The sequence below is a fragment of the Bubalus kerabau genome, chromosome 2, assembly GCF_029407905.1.
Source record: "Bubalus kerabau isolate K-KA32 ecotype Philippines breed swamp buffalo chromosome 2, PCC_UOA_SB_1v2, whole genome shotgun sequence".
Lineage (NCBI taxonomy): Eukaryota > Metazoa > Chordata > Mammalia > Artiodactyla > Bovidae > Bubalus > Bubalus kerabau.
The window spans coordinates 50781417-50796359 of NC_073625.1; the positions used below are offsets into that span (position 1 = coordinate 50781417).

The 14943-nt window shown below is 40.1% G+C and overlaps 1 protein-coding gene across 14 annotated transcripts in view; it reads left to right on the top strand.

The window, feature by feature from the left end:
- TIAM1 (TIAM Rac1 associated GEF 1) overlaps positions 1-14943 on the top strand; it is a 492037-nt gene that overhangs the window by 459259 nt on the left and 17835 nt on the right. For all 14 annotated transcript variants that reach the window (XM_055567705.1, XM_055567702.1, XM_055567701.1 and 11 more), the window contains 3 exons: positions 2182-2361; positions 2458-2576; positions 7352-7460. In XM_055567705.1, coding sequence (XP_055423680.1) covers positions 2182-2361; positions 2458-2576; positions 7352-7460 — 408 coding nt within the window. The remainder of the gene's footprint in view (positions 1-2181; positions 2362-2457; positions 2577-7351; positions 7461-14943) is intronic.

A 14943-nucleotide genomic window follows, 5' to 3' on the forward strand; every position in this document is an offset into this window, starting at 1 on the left:
CTTTGAGAACGGGAAGTACCTGCCTGGGCTGCTTTGTAACCACTGCATTCCGAGTCTCCTTTCTCTTCGTGGATTTGGTGGCTGGATCCATGGAATCTGATTCCTCTTGATGGGCCTTAAAATGGCTGAGAAGATGGTAGTCTTGACAAGGCCTTTCCCCATGACTGCTGTTTTTCTTAATTGAATAAAGAGAGTGAGAAGACTCATTCTGTGGTTTCACGATGTCCTTTTACAGTCTCTTCTGTTCCTGTTTTTCCTTTGGCTGTGCTGGGTCTTCTTGCCGTGTGAGGGCTTTCTCTCATTGTCGTGAGCGGACTTCTCATTGCAGTGGCTTCGTGGGTTGCAGAACACAGGCTCTAGGTGAGAGGGCTTCAGTAGTTGCCGTGTGTGGGCTCAGAAGTTGTGGCCATGGGGTTCATTGCCCCTTAGCATGTGGGATCTTCCTTGACCAGGGACTGAACCCATGTCCCTTGCATTGCAGGGTGGATTCTTAACCATTGGACCACCAGGGAAGCCCTATCTTTTGTGCTTAGCTCACATTCCTAATTTTTGGAGATGGAAATATATTTTATCAGAAGCTTGAAAAAGTATATGCCTACAGTTAGTCATTTTAGTATATTGTCCATTCTTCTTCCCTTTTTTGCCCTCAGTTCAGCCTCTCTTTCCACCATTTCTTTGGAAAGACATGTGTCTTCCTGACTGTCCACTGGCAGATACCTTTCTGATTGTCTGGGGGCCCACAACTCCCCAGGGCTGATTTTCAGCCTAGCTGGGACACATAAAAGCCCAGCCCGTGAGGAAATTGCTGCCTGTGTTACCTTAGGTCAGTTGTATGTTTCCCTCTGAGATGAATCCTGATAGCTGGTAGCACTGCATTAGCACAGAACAGATCTTAAAAGGCGTTCCCTGCAGGAGACCAGCACTGCTCCACTTACCCAGCTGCAAGGTACTGCTGCTGCTTTTTTTTTCCTTCCTCTTCTCAAAAGAGGTTCTATCAGCAATGAAATGCTTGAAAAATTAGAAAAACTGGGGTAAGCAGTGTTGGAAGATGCAGGCTTTTGTATTATTCAGAGATGGTGAGGCCAACAGATCAGGAGACAATTACCATCAAAAGTTTGTGGGACTTCCCTAGTGGTCCAGTGGCTAAGATGCTGCGCTTCCAATTCAGGGAACCAGGTTCAATCCCCGGTCAGGGGTCTAGATCCCACAGGGGTCTTAGCCACAGCTAAGAGTTCGCATGCTGCAACCAAAGATCCCAGCACAGCCAAATAATTGTTTTTATTTGAAAGAAAGACCATGTGTTATTCACAGTTCCCAAGAGGAGGGGAGAGGATCACACAGTGCAGGGCCATGAGAGGACACACCAGGGTCCACCTGGAGGCAGAATGAGTGAGGGGAAGACACAGGCAAGACGCTCTATTGTGGCATCTGCAGGAAGGAATGGGTGAAGCAGGGCAGGCGGGTTTAGGATTGGCTAATTTGAATAATCTCAGCAGGCTCTGGGGTCAGAGGGCTGTCCTGAGTTCTCTGGGACCTGGCTCTGGGATGCTTAGGGCAATATCAGCCTAGAGTTGTAAAAGCCTCATAGAAGAGAGATGGAGGCAGGGGCTCTGGATTGGTTGGTTTGTGTGTGAAAAGCATGCTTCCAGGTGATTCCTAGGCTACCTTTAGGGACTAATTCACTCTAGGACAGGCTCTCCCAGGTCTGTAGGACCTCTGATGTCAAAATATCAGATTAAGAAGACATTCAACAGCAACCCTTGAAAACCTCCGTGCGTAGGACTTACAGACTCTGTTATCCCTCAGCTCAGGGGTCATCAGCCTCCGGGATCTAATGCCGGGTTATCTGAGGTGGAACTGATGTAATCATAATAGAAACAAAGTGCCCAATAAGTGTAATGTGCTCAAATCATCTCCAAACCATCCCCTCCTCCCCAATCTCGGGAAAAATGGTCTTCCTTAAAATCAGTGCCCAGTGCCCAAAAAGGTTGGAGACCACTGCTAACTCATTGGAGCTCTGCTCACGCCTCCTAAATAAACAAAGAAATCTGATGGGCAGGCCTTCTCTGACCACTCACTGTACTCTCAATCCTGTGAAAAGGCACCTTGGAATTAGTGAGTGAAGCTGTGAGAAGGGAGTCATTTAGATGTTCCGCTCAGTCTGTATTTAAACTCTTCCAGCCAAGACGGACGCAGCTTTCAAGGCGTTCCTGGACGCCCAGAACCCAAAGCAGCAGCACTCATCCACCCTGGAGTCTTACCTCATCAAGCCCATCCAGAGGATCCTTAAGTATCCGCTTCTGCTGAAGGAGCTTTTTGCTCTGACGGACGCGGAGAGTGAGGAACACTACCACCTGGATGGTGAGCTGAGAGCCCCTGAGAACTGCCCCTTGTTCCCGTCTCTCCCAGAGCCTTTAAATGGCCTTTTCATTGATTTCATGACCCGTTTTCCTCCAGTGGCCATCAAGACTATGAACAAGGTTGCAAGTCATATCAATGAAATGCAGAAAATCCATGAGGAATTTGGGGCTGTGTTTGACCAGCTGATCGCTGAACAGACCGGTGAGAAAAAAGAGGTAAGGACCCCTCTTCTGCCCAGCATGCTTGTCCGTAGAGCTGGGTTGGTTCGTTTCTTTTTAAGGTGTTATTTATAAGTAAAATAGTAACAACGATAGTATTTTTGTTGGTGGCATTTTTTTTTTAATTGAAGCATAGTTTATTTACAGTATTGTGTTAGTTTCTGATGTTCAGCAAAGTGATTCAGTTTGCATATATATATTCTTTTACAGATTCTTTTCCATTATAGTTTATTACAAGATATTGAATATATTGCCCTGTGCTGTACAGTAAGACCTTGTCATTTATCTGTTTCATATATAGTAGTATCTATTTGTTAGTTTCAGACTCCTAATTTATCCTTCCCCTTTCCCCTTTGATAACTATGTCTCTGAGTCTCTTTTTCTTTCATAGATAAGTTTATTTGTATCATACTTTAGATTCTACATACAAGTGATATCATATGATATTTGTCTTTCTCTGATTTACTTCAATTAGTATGATAATCTCAGGTCCATCCATTTCGCTGCAAATTGCATTATTTCATTCTTTATTATGGCTAAGTAATAATACACTGGAATATTATATATATTATATGAGTGTATATATATGTATACACATCTTGTTATCCATTCATCTGTCAGTAGACACTTAGGTTGCTTCCATGTCTTGATTTTTGTAAACAGTGCTGCTATGAACATTGGGGTGCATATATCTTTTCAAATTAGAGTTTTCTCCAGGTATGTGCCTGGAGTGAACTTGCTGGACCATATGGCAATTCTATTTTTAGGTTTTTAAGGAACCTCCAAACTGTTTTCCATAGTGGCTATACCAATGTACATTCCCACGTTGGTAGAACTTCTGTCTTTTACCCAAGGCTACACTGTGAATTTTCTTTCTCAGTTGAATTATTTCTTAGTTTAGGAAACATATCCTGATTCTTTTGCTTCACCCTCCAGACCTCTGATTTTGTTCTCTCTGAAGTGTGAGAGTGAATTTCCGTGACCATGACTTGGACTGTTTCTCTAAACACTGTTAAAGGTCATGGACGTATCTCCAGAGACTAGACTAATAATTGACATGTAGCAGGCGCTCAGTGAATATTTATTGAATGAGTGAAAGTTTCAAATGACTCTGAATCTTTTTTTTTTTAAAGTCTGCCTGAAACTACTCAGAATAAAGAGTCACAGGAACAGATACGCTTGAGAAAAATGTAAAATGAACTCTAAGTTGTGTCTGAGTCACTGAGGAGAGCTTACGTGAATACAGTGCAGATAGTACTGAGATGGATCAGACGGATATGCTACGGAATGATATTCACCAGTGCCACTGTGCTTCCTGGTTTGATTGGAATGTTGTCCTCATTTTCCTTTCTGCCTCAAAAAAGGACACAAGCCAGCAGGGAACTATGACAAGAAACTCTCTTGCTGTGATTGGAAGGAGGGAAAGGCAGAGGGGTGGTGGGGACAAGACCTGGTTGTTTAGTCTGGAAAAGAAAACAGCCTTCTCTTTGGAGATGTAAAGGGTTATTGTCTAACGGGTTCCCATTTATGTCCTTGGTGAAACAAAAGAAATTTTGGACTGTAAAAAGATAATTTTCAGAAAAAGGTAAAATCATGACATCTCATAGAGATGTAAAGCGAACAAATGTGAAGAAGTGTATTTTACTCAGATGATGTGAGGGAACCTGACAGTCAAAATAGCAGGTGTATGTACGAAGTGAAGAAATGGCGAGATGATTTGTAAATGCAGACAAATTGGTTTTTCCACAGCGGGAGGCATCAATTAAGGCACTACCAGGCTGGAGAGAATGTACCCATTTATCTGTTACCTGCACCTTACAAAGAAGTTCAAAGACACGTAGATACGGAGTTGGACTCTAATAGCTTAAGAGGGTGTGCTGTAAAGGCTGCTCAGTTTTCCACCGAAAAACAATTTTTATTCACCATGGTATTTCAGGAAGAGTACGTGAATATTCTCTGTCTAGCAGGCAGACAATTTAATCTATCAGAATGTGGAAAAGACAGACATGCCTCTCTGGATTTTGTTTTCATTTTCTTGTAAAATTTTATAGTAAGAAAAATGCACTGTGTTTCTTAAAGAAAAGAGCAAGCTACAGAAAAAGGCAAGAATTAAAACTACCTACAATCTCAGAACACAAAACTTACCTCTTGATGTTTGGGTGTTTATTTTTTTAAAAATATGTTTATTATGTACTTGAATATAATTCCATATATATTCTTGAATATTTTGGAAATTATTTTGTACCTTGAGTTTTTTTTTTTATGTTGAACAAAGAATTATTTAATTTTCACGTTACTTTAAGTGATTCAAAAGGATCATTGAAATGATTGTGTAATATTTTACTGTGTGATTGAACAATGACTTGCTTAATTCCTATTGTCAAGTACTTCTCTAGGCTTCATTTGACGACTATGAATAATACTTCAGAATTATAAGGCTTCTATCCTGTATTTTAGTTTATTTCATTTTGACAAGTGAATTTTATTGAGTCATGGAAATGAATAATTTCAGTGCATTTCATTATATTCCAAATTGATTTCTGAATTTTAATGATCTTGAGAGCAAAGGACTATTATGCCAAAGACTAGAAGGTAATATGGATAGCAGATTGCAAAGACTTTAGACAAAAAGCTGAATATGATTCACAAGTCAGACTATAAAAGGGCATATGGCTTTGGTGGAACTGCCCAACCTCCAAACTGAAATTCTGTCAACCAAGTAAGAAATCTTTCCATCAAGGAACAAAGAGATGTAGTGCTATGCAAAGCAAACTCTTGTGAGCAGAGATTTTGTTAGGGTAAAAATGTACAAAAGATGGAAAGAGGGACCTTTGACCACATACCAGTATGACAGGGTAGGAAAGTCCTGTATCAGTAGTAGGATGTCTGAAGATCACAAAAATGAAAGCTTGAAGAAGATGCAATGAGAGCAACAGAAGATTATGTCTTAGCACTATAGGAAGAATAAGAAAGAAAAAGACCACTACCCAGGGCTAGAAGTATCATAACCAAAGACATTTGATGACCCAAAGAAAATGACTCAAATCCACTTGATGTCTTTTTTTTCTCCACTGAAAAGAATGGTCTTCAAACTGGAAAGGATGGAGTGATCTTGAATCCACAAAAGTAAAACCCTAGGGAGAATGGTCCTGGGGAAATGGTGTGTTCTGCGCCAAGATCAGTGATAAGTCTAAGCAATACTTAGAGAAAGCAGTATTGTTCCCTTGGTGGATACTGCCCTGGGGGTGTGGTTGACTAGTTACTTAATATGAACAAAGTAATATAATTGCTTACTGTTTTTAACCACTGACCATATGACTAATAATATAGCTCACTAGTAATTAGAGTAATTATTAGTACTGTAATGATCTTGATCATTATAGTGGCAATAGTACCACTGTGTTGTACACTGCCGGAGCCCCATTTCCAGCATTGCAGCCCAGAGTGGTGATTAAATGGCACCATACTCGGCGGAGGGCTGCTTGGTGGCTGGCATATCTAGAAACTCGGTCAGATCAAAAGCAGCAAAATAAACCAGAGCCATCTGTCCTTGAGAAATTCAACATCAAGTTTTCAAATATGCACATTGCTGCTTTGAGGGAGAAAGACTCAGGCTTGCTTTCTATGGAAACAGTAAAAGTGAGAGACTGGTGGGCGACGGCTCCAGGGAGGCATATTGGAAGAAGACCCTTCCCACAATTGATGGGGTTGCCCAGTGGGATGGACCTTGGACTCTGGTTGTTGCACAGCCTCGTCCTCTGACGTGTTAGCACAGGGAGCCACATGGAGGGACCAGATGATCCTCGCATCTGTGATTAGGTTGCTGAGTGTGTGGGAGCGTGGGATTTTGATAGACGTGGACGTGGTCAACAGCTCCAGTGAAAAAGACACACGTGACAATTGTCAGGCACGGACACTGGTGGAATCTGAGGATTATCATGCTTCCATAAGGAGAAGAGGACCTTATTTATCTGAGATGGCTTAGCATTTGACCTTTGAGGCTGCAAGAGTAGACCTTGCGGTTTTTAAGGACCCCAGAGCTCACATTGTATAAGCTTAAAGAACAATCTCCCAGCACCTCAGTTGGCTTCTTTTTCCTCCTCTAAAATGAAATGAAATCTTTGTTAAAATGAGTCAGAAGAAGAAATGAAGTAAAGATTGCACTACTTCCCAGAAGACCCTTGCTCCAAAGGGACTTAAATTCACAGGTGGCAGTGTCTGTACTTTCCTGGATCTTTGTCATGGATGACCGTTGGTTCCCCTTGGGTAACTTATCAATTTGAACACCAAACTTTTGTGATTTTATTCATCAGTTTTGACAGGTCTTTTGTTGTTGAGCTGCTAAGTCATATTCAATGCTTGCGACCCCATGGACTGTATCTACCAGGCTCCTCTGTCCATGGGATTTCCCAGGCAAGAATACTGGAGTCCGTTGCCATTGTGTTCTCCAGGGGATCTTCCCAACCCAGGGATCAAACCAAGCCTCCTGCATTGTGTGGGCAGATTCTTTACTGTTGAGCCACTAGGGAAGCCCTTTGATAGCTTTACTGCATGTGAATTTCAGAAGCCCTATTTGTATCTTTTGGCCACCATATTCTTGGATTTCTGATATGCAAACACAGAATAAAGGGGGAAAAGATGACCAGATGGAAGACATTATTTAGAGGCATTTTTCATTCAGTCATATTGACACCAGCCTGTCGAGTTTTAAAATGTCATGAATATCTTGAGTGTTTATGACATTACCCAGTAAGCTTTGCCCTGGATTTCAGGTTGCGGATCTGAGCATGGGAGACCTGCTGTTGCATACCACCGTCATCTGGCCAAACCCGCCCGCCTCACTGGGCAAGTGGAAAAAGGAGCCCGAATTGGCAGCATTTGGTATGTGTCACCAAAGGGCTTGGAGGGGCAGAGAGAGGCTGGCTTATTTTTGAAATAAGTTAACATTTCTTTTCCAAGACACTGTTTATTAAAGTAAGCTTACATAAGTCACCTGCGTTGTCTTCTTGCTGTGGCCACTAACATGTCACCAACACTAAATCACACCTCCCAGCGAAGTACGACCAACGTGGCCCCCCTGCTGGATTGCATCTCACCCAGGTGTGGACACACAGGCAGGAAAAGATGTTTTTTAAGCTTACGCTTCAAATATCATTTGAAAATGATGAGTTAATAACAAACCAAAGAAAAATCAACAAATCAAAACTGTCTCTGTATCTGAGCCCCCCAATCTGAGATCATTTGTTCTCTTCCTGACTCTGTGTTGCTCTTTGTGATGCCAGGGTTCAGGGCATGGTTCTCAGCTCATCTGTTTTGGTGCCACTGGGTGCCTTGATCAGTTATAAGGTGCTTGTCGGTCACACTGGTAATACTAGCAAATTGTAAGATGTTTATGAAGGTTTATTTTCTTTTATTTAATTTGAATTGAAGGATGATTGCTCTATGTATTGTGTTGGTTTCTGCCACATTGTTGTTCATGACTGTTGCCCAGTCGTGTCCAACTCTTTGCGTCCCTGTGGGCTGTAGCACGCCAGGCCTCCCTGTCCATCACCATCTCCCAAAGTTTGCCCAAGTTCATGTCCATTGCATCCATCGGTATGAATCAGCCATAGGTATACATATGTCCCCTCCCTCCTGAACCTCTCTCCCACATTCCACCTCTCTAGGTTATCACAGAGTCCTGGTTTGAGTTCCCTGAGTCAAGGATTATTTTTTCAATAAACTAGTTCTGATGGATGTAGTTGCCACAATTAGAAATCTCATGTTGTTTTACTGGAAAATGCTTTTTTGAAAGAGAAAAACTGTGAGTTAGCCCACTGTGCGTAATTCAGGAAATATGGCTCATTGTTGTGTGTAAATGCTTGTACAGCATGCGTGTTGTTCCTGAGTGTAAAATGATCAACCACGATCAGTGGCCAGTATTCTTGCTTTTGTTTTAGGCTGTGTCATTTCCTAGCCTGCCCGTAGAAGATTCATAGGCGAGTAATAGTATAAATGAAATCTAATATTAATATTTCCATTCACCTTCCTTCTCTTATCTTTCTTTGGATGGAAGTGGGAAAGTTTTGCTGTTTACTGGTTTTTTGTTTTGTTTTGTTTTTTAAAATTTATTTACTTTTTAATTAACGGATAATTGTTTTACAGAATTTTGTTGTTTTCTGTCAAACCTCAACATGAATCAGCCATAGGTATACACATGTCCCCTCCCTTTTGACCCTCCCTCCCATCTCCCTCTCCATCTGACCCTCCTAGGTTGATACAGAGCCCCTGTTTGAGTTTCCTGAGCCATACAGCAAATTCCCGTTGGCTATCTATTTTACATATGCTAATGCAAGTTTCCATGACACTTTCCATACATCTCACCCTCTTCTCCCCTCTCCCCATGTCCATAAGTCCCTTCTCTATGTCTGTTTCTCCACTGCTGCCCTGTAAATAAGTTCTTCAGTACCATTCTTCTAGATTCTGTATATATGCGTTAGATTATGATATTTATCTTTCTCTTTCTGACTCACTTCACTCTGCATAATAGGTTCTACGTTCATCCACCTCATCAGAACTGACTCAAAGGTGTTCCTTTTTATGGCTGAGTAATATTCCATTATGTATATTTACCACAACTTCTTTATCCATTCATCTGTCGATGGGCATCTAGATTGCTTCTGTGTTCTAGCTATTGTAAATAGTGCTGCAGTGAACAATGGGATACATGTGGCTTTTTCAATTTTGGTTTCCTCAGGGTATATGCCTAGGAGTGGGATTGCTGGGTCATATGGTGGTTTTATTCCTAGTTTTTTAAGGAATCTCCATACCATCTTCCATAATGGCTGTATCAGTTTACATTCCCACCAACAATGGAAGAGCATTCCTTTTTCTCCACACCCTCTCCAGCATTTATTGTTTGTAGACTTTTTGATGATGGCCATTCTGACTGGTGTGAGGTGATATCTCATTGTAGTTTTGATTTGCATTTCTCTAATAATGAGCGATGTTGAGCATCTTTTCATGCGTTTGTTAGCCATCTGTATGTCTTCTTTGGAGAAATGTCCGTTTAGGTCTTTTTCCCACTATTTGATTGGGTCTTTTGTTTTTCTAGCATTAAGTTGTATGAGCTGCTTGTATATTTTGGAAATTAATCCTTTGTCAGTTGTTTCATTTGTTGTTATTTTCTCCCATTCTGCGGGTTGTCACTTCACCTTGCTTGTAGTTTCCTTTGCTGTGCAAAAGCTTTTAAGTTTAATCAGGTCCCACTGGTTTACTTTTGTTTTTATTTCCGTTACTTTAGAAGGTGAGCAATAGAGGATCTTGGTTTGATTTATGTCATCAAATGTTCTGCCTATGTTTTCCTCTAGGAGTCTTATAGTTTCTGGTCTTCCATTTAGGTCTTTAATCCATTTTGAGTTTAGCTTTGTGTATGGTGTTAGGAAGTGTTCTAATTTCATTCTTTGACATGTAGCTGTCCAGTTTTCCCAGCACCATTTACTGAAGTGGCTGTCTTTGCCTCATTGTATATTCTTGCTTCCTTTGTCAAAAATAAGGTACCCATGGGTGCATGGGTTTATTTCTGGACTTTCTATCTTGTTCCATTGGTCTATATTTCTGTTTTTGTGCCAGTGCCATATTGTCTTGATGATTGTGGCTTTGTAGTATAATCTGAAGTCAGAAAGGTTGATTCCTCCAGCCCCATTCTTCTTTCTCAAGACTGCTTTGGCTATTCAGGGTCTTTTGTGGTTCCATATGAATTGTGAAAGTTTTTTGTTCTCATTCTGTGAAAAATGTCATTGGTAATTTGATAGGGATTGCATTGAACCTGTAGATTGCATTTGGTAGTATAGTCATTTTCACAATATTGATTCTTCTACCCAGGAACTTGGAATATCTCTCCATCTGTTTATGTCATCTTTGATTTCTTTCATCAGAGTCTTATAATTTTCTGTGTACAGTTCTTTTGTCTCCTTAGGTAAGTTTATTCCTAGATATTTAATTCTTTTTGTTGCAATGGTAAATGGGATTGATTCCTTAGTTTCTCATTCTGATTTTTCATTGTTAGTATATAGAAATGCAAGTGGTTTCTGTGTATTGATTTTGTATCCTGAAACTTTGCTGAATTCGCTAATTAGCTCTAGTAATTTTCTGATACTATCTCTAGGGCTTTCTCTGTACAGTATCGTGTCCTCTGCAAACAGTGAGCGCTTTACTTCTTCTTTTCTGAACTGCATTCCTTTTATTTCTTTTTCTTCTCTGATTGCTGTGGCTAGGACTTCGGACTTCCAGAACTATGTTGAATAATAGTGGTGAAAGTGGACATCCTTGTTTTGTTCCTGATCTTAGGGCAAATGCTTTCGGTTTTTCACCATTGAGAAAAATGTTTGCTGTAGGTTTATCATAGATGGGCTTTACTATGTTGAGGTAGGTTCCTTCTATGCCCATTTTTTGAAGAGTTTTAATCATAAATGGGTGCTGAATTTTGTCAAAGGCTTTTTTGCATCTATTGAAATTATATGGTTTTTATCTTTCAATTTGTTAACATGGTGTATCACACTGATTGATTTGCATATATTGAGGAATCCTTGCATCCCTGGAATAAACCCAGCTTGATCATGGTGTATGAGCTTTTTGATGTGTTGCTGAATTCTGTTTGCTAACATTGTGTTGAGGATTTTTGCACTATGTTCATCAGTGATATTGGCCTGTAGTTTTCTTTTTTTGTGTTGTCTTTGTCTGGTTTTGGTATCAGGGTGATGGTAGCCTCATAAAATGAGTTTGGAAGTGTTCCTTCCTCTACAACTTTTTGAAAGAGTTTTAAAAGAATAGGCATTAGCTCTTCTATAAATCTTTAATAGAATTCTCCTGTGAAGCCATCTGGTCCTGGGCTTTTGTTTTTCTGGAGATTTTTGATCAGAGCTTCCATTTCAGTGCTTGTAATTGGGTTGTTCATAATTTCTGTTTCTTTCAGGTTCAGTCTTGGAAGATTGAACTTTTCTAAGAATCTGTCCATTTCTTTAGAATATCCATTTTATTGCCATATGGTTGTTCATAATAGTCTCTTATAGTCCTTCGTATTTCTGCATTGTCTGTTGTAACCTCTCCTTTTTCATTTCTAATTTTGTTTATTTGATTCTTCTCTCTCTTTTTCCTGATGAGTCTGGCTAAAGGTTTGTCAATTTTGTTTATCTTCTCAAAGAACCAGCTTTTAGTTTTATTAATCTTTACTATTGTTTCTTTCATTTCTTTTTCGTTTCTTTCTGCTTAGATCATTATGATTTCTTTCTTTTTACTAATTTTGGGGTTTTTTCATTCTTCTTTTGCCAGTTGTTTTAGGTGTAAAGTTAGATTGTCTATTCGATGTTTTTCTTGTTTCTTGAGGTAGGATTGTATTGCTATCCTCTTAGGACTGCTTTTGCTGCATCTCATAGGTTTTGAGTTGTCGTGCTTTCATTGTTATTTGTTTCTAGAAATTTTTTGATTTCCCTTTTGATTTCTTCAGTAATCTGTTGGTTATTTAGAAACATGTTGTTTAATCTCCATGTGTTTGTGTTTCTTAAAATTTTTCCCCTTGTAACTGATATCTAGTTTCATAGCATTGTGATCAGAAAAGATGCTTGATACGAATTCAGTTTTCTTAAATTTACTGAAGTTTGATTTGTGACCCAAGATGCAGTCTATCGTGGAGAAGGTTCCATGTGCACTTGAGAAGAAGGTATATTCTTCTGCATTTGAATGTTGGTGTGTTTGATATTGTCCCAGAGGTCTCTGAGACTATCCTCAGTTCTTTCCATTCTTTTTACTTTATTCTGCTGTTCAGAAGTTATTTCCACCATTTTATCTTCCAGCTCACTGATTCGTTCTTCTGCTTCATATATTCTGCTATAGATTCCTTTTAGAGCATTTTTAATTTCAGTAATTGTGTTGTTAGTCTCAGTATGTTTATTCTTTAATTCTTCGTTAATTGATTCTTACATTTTCTCCTTTTTGTTTTCAAGGTTTTTGAGCATCTTTACTATCATTTTTCTGAATTCTCTTTCAGGTAGCTTGCCTATTTCCTCTTCATTTATTTGGACTTCTGTGTTTCTAGTTTGTTCCTTCATTTGTGTAGTATTTCTCTGCCTTTTCATTTTTTTTTTTTTTAACTTATTGTGTTTGAGGTCTCCTTTTCCCAGGCTTCGAGGTTGAATTCTTTCTTCCTTTTGATTTATGCCCTCCTAAGGTTGGTCCAATGGTTTGTGTAAGCTTCCTGTAGGGTGAGATTTGTGCTGAGTTTTTTTGTTTGCTTGTTTTTCCTCTGATGTGCAAGGCTGAGTGAGGTGGTGATCCTGTCTCCTGATGATTGGGCTTGTATTTTTGTTTTGTTTGTTGTTTAGATGAGGTGTCCTGGACAGGGTGCTACTGGTGGTTGGGTGATGCTGGGTCTTGTATTCAAGTGGTTTCCTTTGAGTGAGTTCTCACTATTTGATACTCCCTACAGTTAGTTTTCTCGTACTCTAGGGTCTTGGAGTCAGTGCTCCCACTCCAAAGACTCAGGGCTTGATTTCTGGTCAGGAATGAAGATTCCACAAGTGGTTTGTTATGGCATTAAGTGAGGTAAAACAGATACCCCAAAATGAGAAACCAAAGATGAACCCCAAATAAATGGTAGCTACAAAATCAGGCAAATAATAATTAAAATAATGAATATACACATATACATATACATCCATGAGCAAAGTCAAAACAGTCCAACAAAAGTAAAGTGCAATAGATTGACCTGGCGAACAAAGGAAACCAAAAATTATATGTACCAGTTGAGAACAAAACTAACCAAAGCACAAACTGGGAAAAAAAAAACTGAAGCACAGTGCCAATTGGGGAATAAAGCTATGAAAATAAAGCTAACAAATATGTTGAGAGGAAAGGAAAGAAGGAAAAGAAAGAATAGATATGCAAAGTTAAATAGAGGTAGATAAAGAAGATTAACAGACAGTTATGACCAACCTAGACAGCATAGATCATGGCATCTGGTCCCATCACTTCATGGCAAATAGGTGGGGAAACAATGATAGACTTTACTGTTTTGGGCTTCCAAATCAATGCAGATGGTGACTGCAGCCACGAAATTAAAAGACACTTACTCCTTGGAAGAAAAGTTATGACCAACATAGACAGCATATTCAAAAGCAGAGACATTACTTTGCCAACAAAGGTCCATCTAGTCAAGGCTATGGTTTTTCCAGTGGTCAAGTACAGATGTGAGAGTTGGACTAATAAGAAAGCTGAGCACAGAAGAATTGATGCTTTTGAACGGTGGTGTTGGAGGAGACTCTTGAGAATCCCTTGGACTGCAAGGAGATCCAACCAGTCCATCTTAAAGGAGATCAGTCCTGGGTGTTCACTGGAAGGACTGATGTTGAAGCTGAAACTCCAATCCTTTGGCCACCTGATGCGAAGAGCTGACTCATTTGAAAAGACCCCAATGCTGAGAAAGATTGAGGGTAGGAGGAGAAGGGGACAACAGAGGATGAGATGGTTGGATGGCATCATCAACTTGATGGACATGGGTTTGGGTGGACTCCGGGAGTTGGTGATGGACAGGGAGGCCTGGCCTGCTGCGGTTCATGGGGTCACAAAGAGTCAGACACTACTGAGTGGCTGAACTGAACTGAATATATATTAAAGATTAACTGCAAGGTGAAAAGCACAATAGGAAAAGCAAACAAAGGAATAAATGTAGAAAAAATAATAATAGGTTTAAAAAATAAGAATTTTAAAAAAAAGAGAGAAAAAAAGAAAACTCCACAGAACTGCAAAACCCCAAAGTAGAGGCAGAGTTTATAAAAACAACAAAAAATGTGACAGAAAAACAAAAAGCTCAAAAGCTTAGTTAGATTTCATAGTGCCAATAAAATTGACAGCCACAACAGAGGGGGGAAAAAAGGAAAAAAAAATCCTAAAGAATCAACAGAACAAGTCAAAACAGAAGAAAATAAATGTTTTTCTTGTCACTGCTGTCAGAGTCCTTCCGCCCGCTGGGGGTCACAGTCCACCTCACCTCCCCAGGAAGCCCTCCAACACTGTGCTGATCTCTGGATCTGCTGTGGGGTCAGCTCAGATTCTAACCTGGTCATATTCCTTTGTGTTCTTGCCTCCAATGTCCGCAGCTCTCAGAACTAGTGCGTTTTCTTTTGTGGCAGCTCTCAATGTCCTTTTATATATTCCATAGACACAGAGTCTGCCTAGTTGACTGTGTGGATTTAATCCGCATCTTGTACAGCTGGTGGGAACGTGGTGGGTCTTCTTCCTTAGTCACACTGCCCCTGGGTTTCAATTGTGGTTTTATTTCCAACTCTGCATGTGGGTCATCCACTGGGGTTTTCTCCTGAGGCTGCCCTGG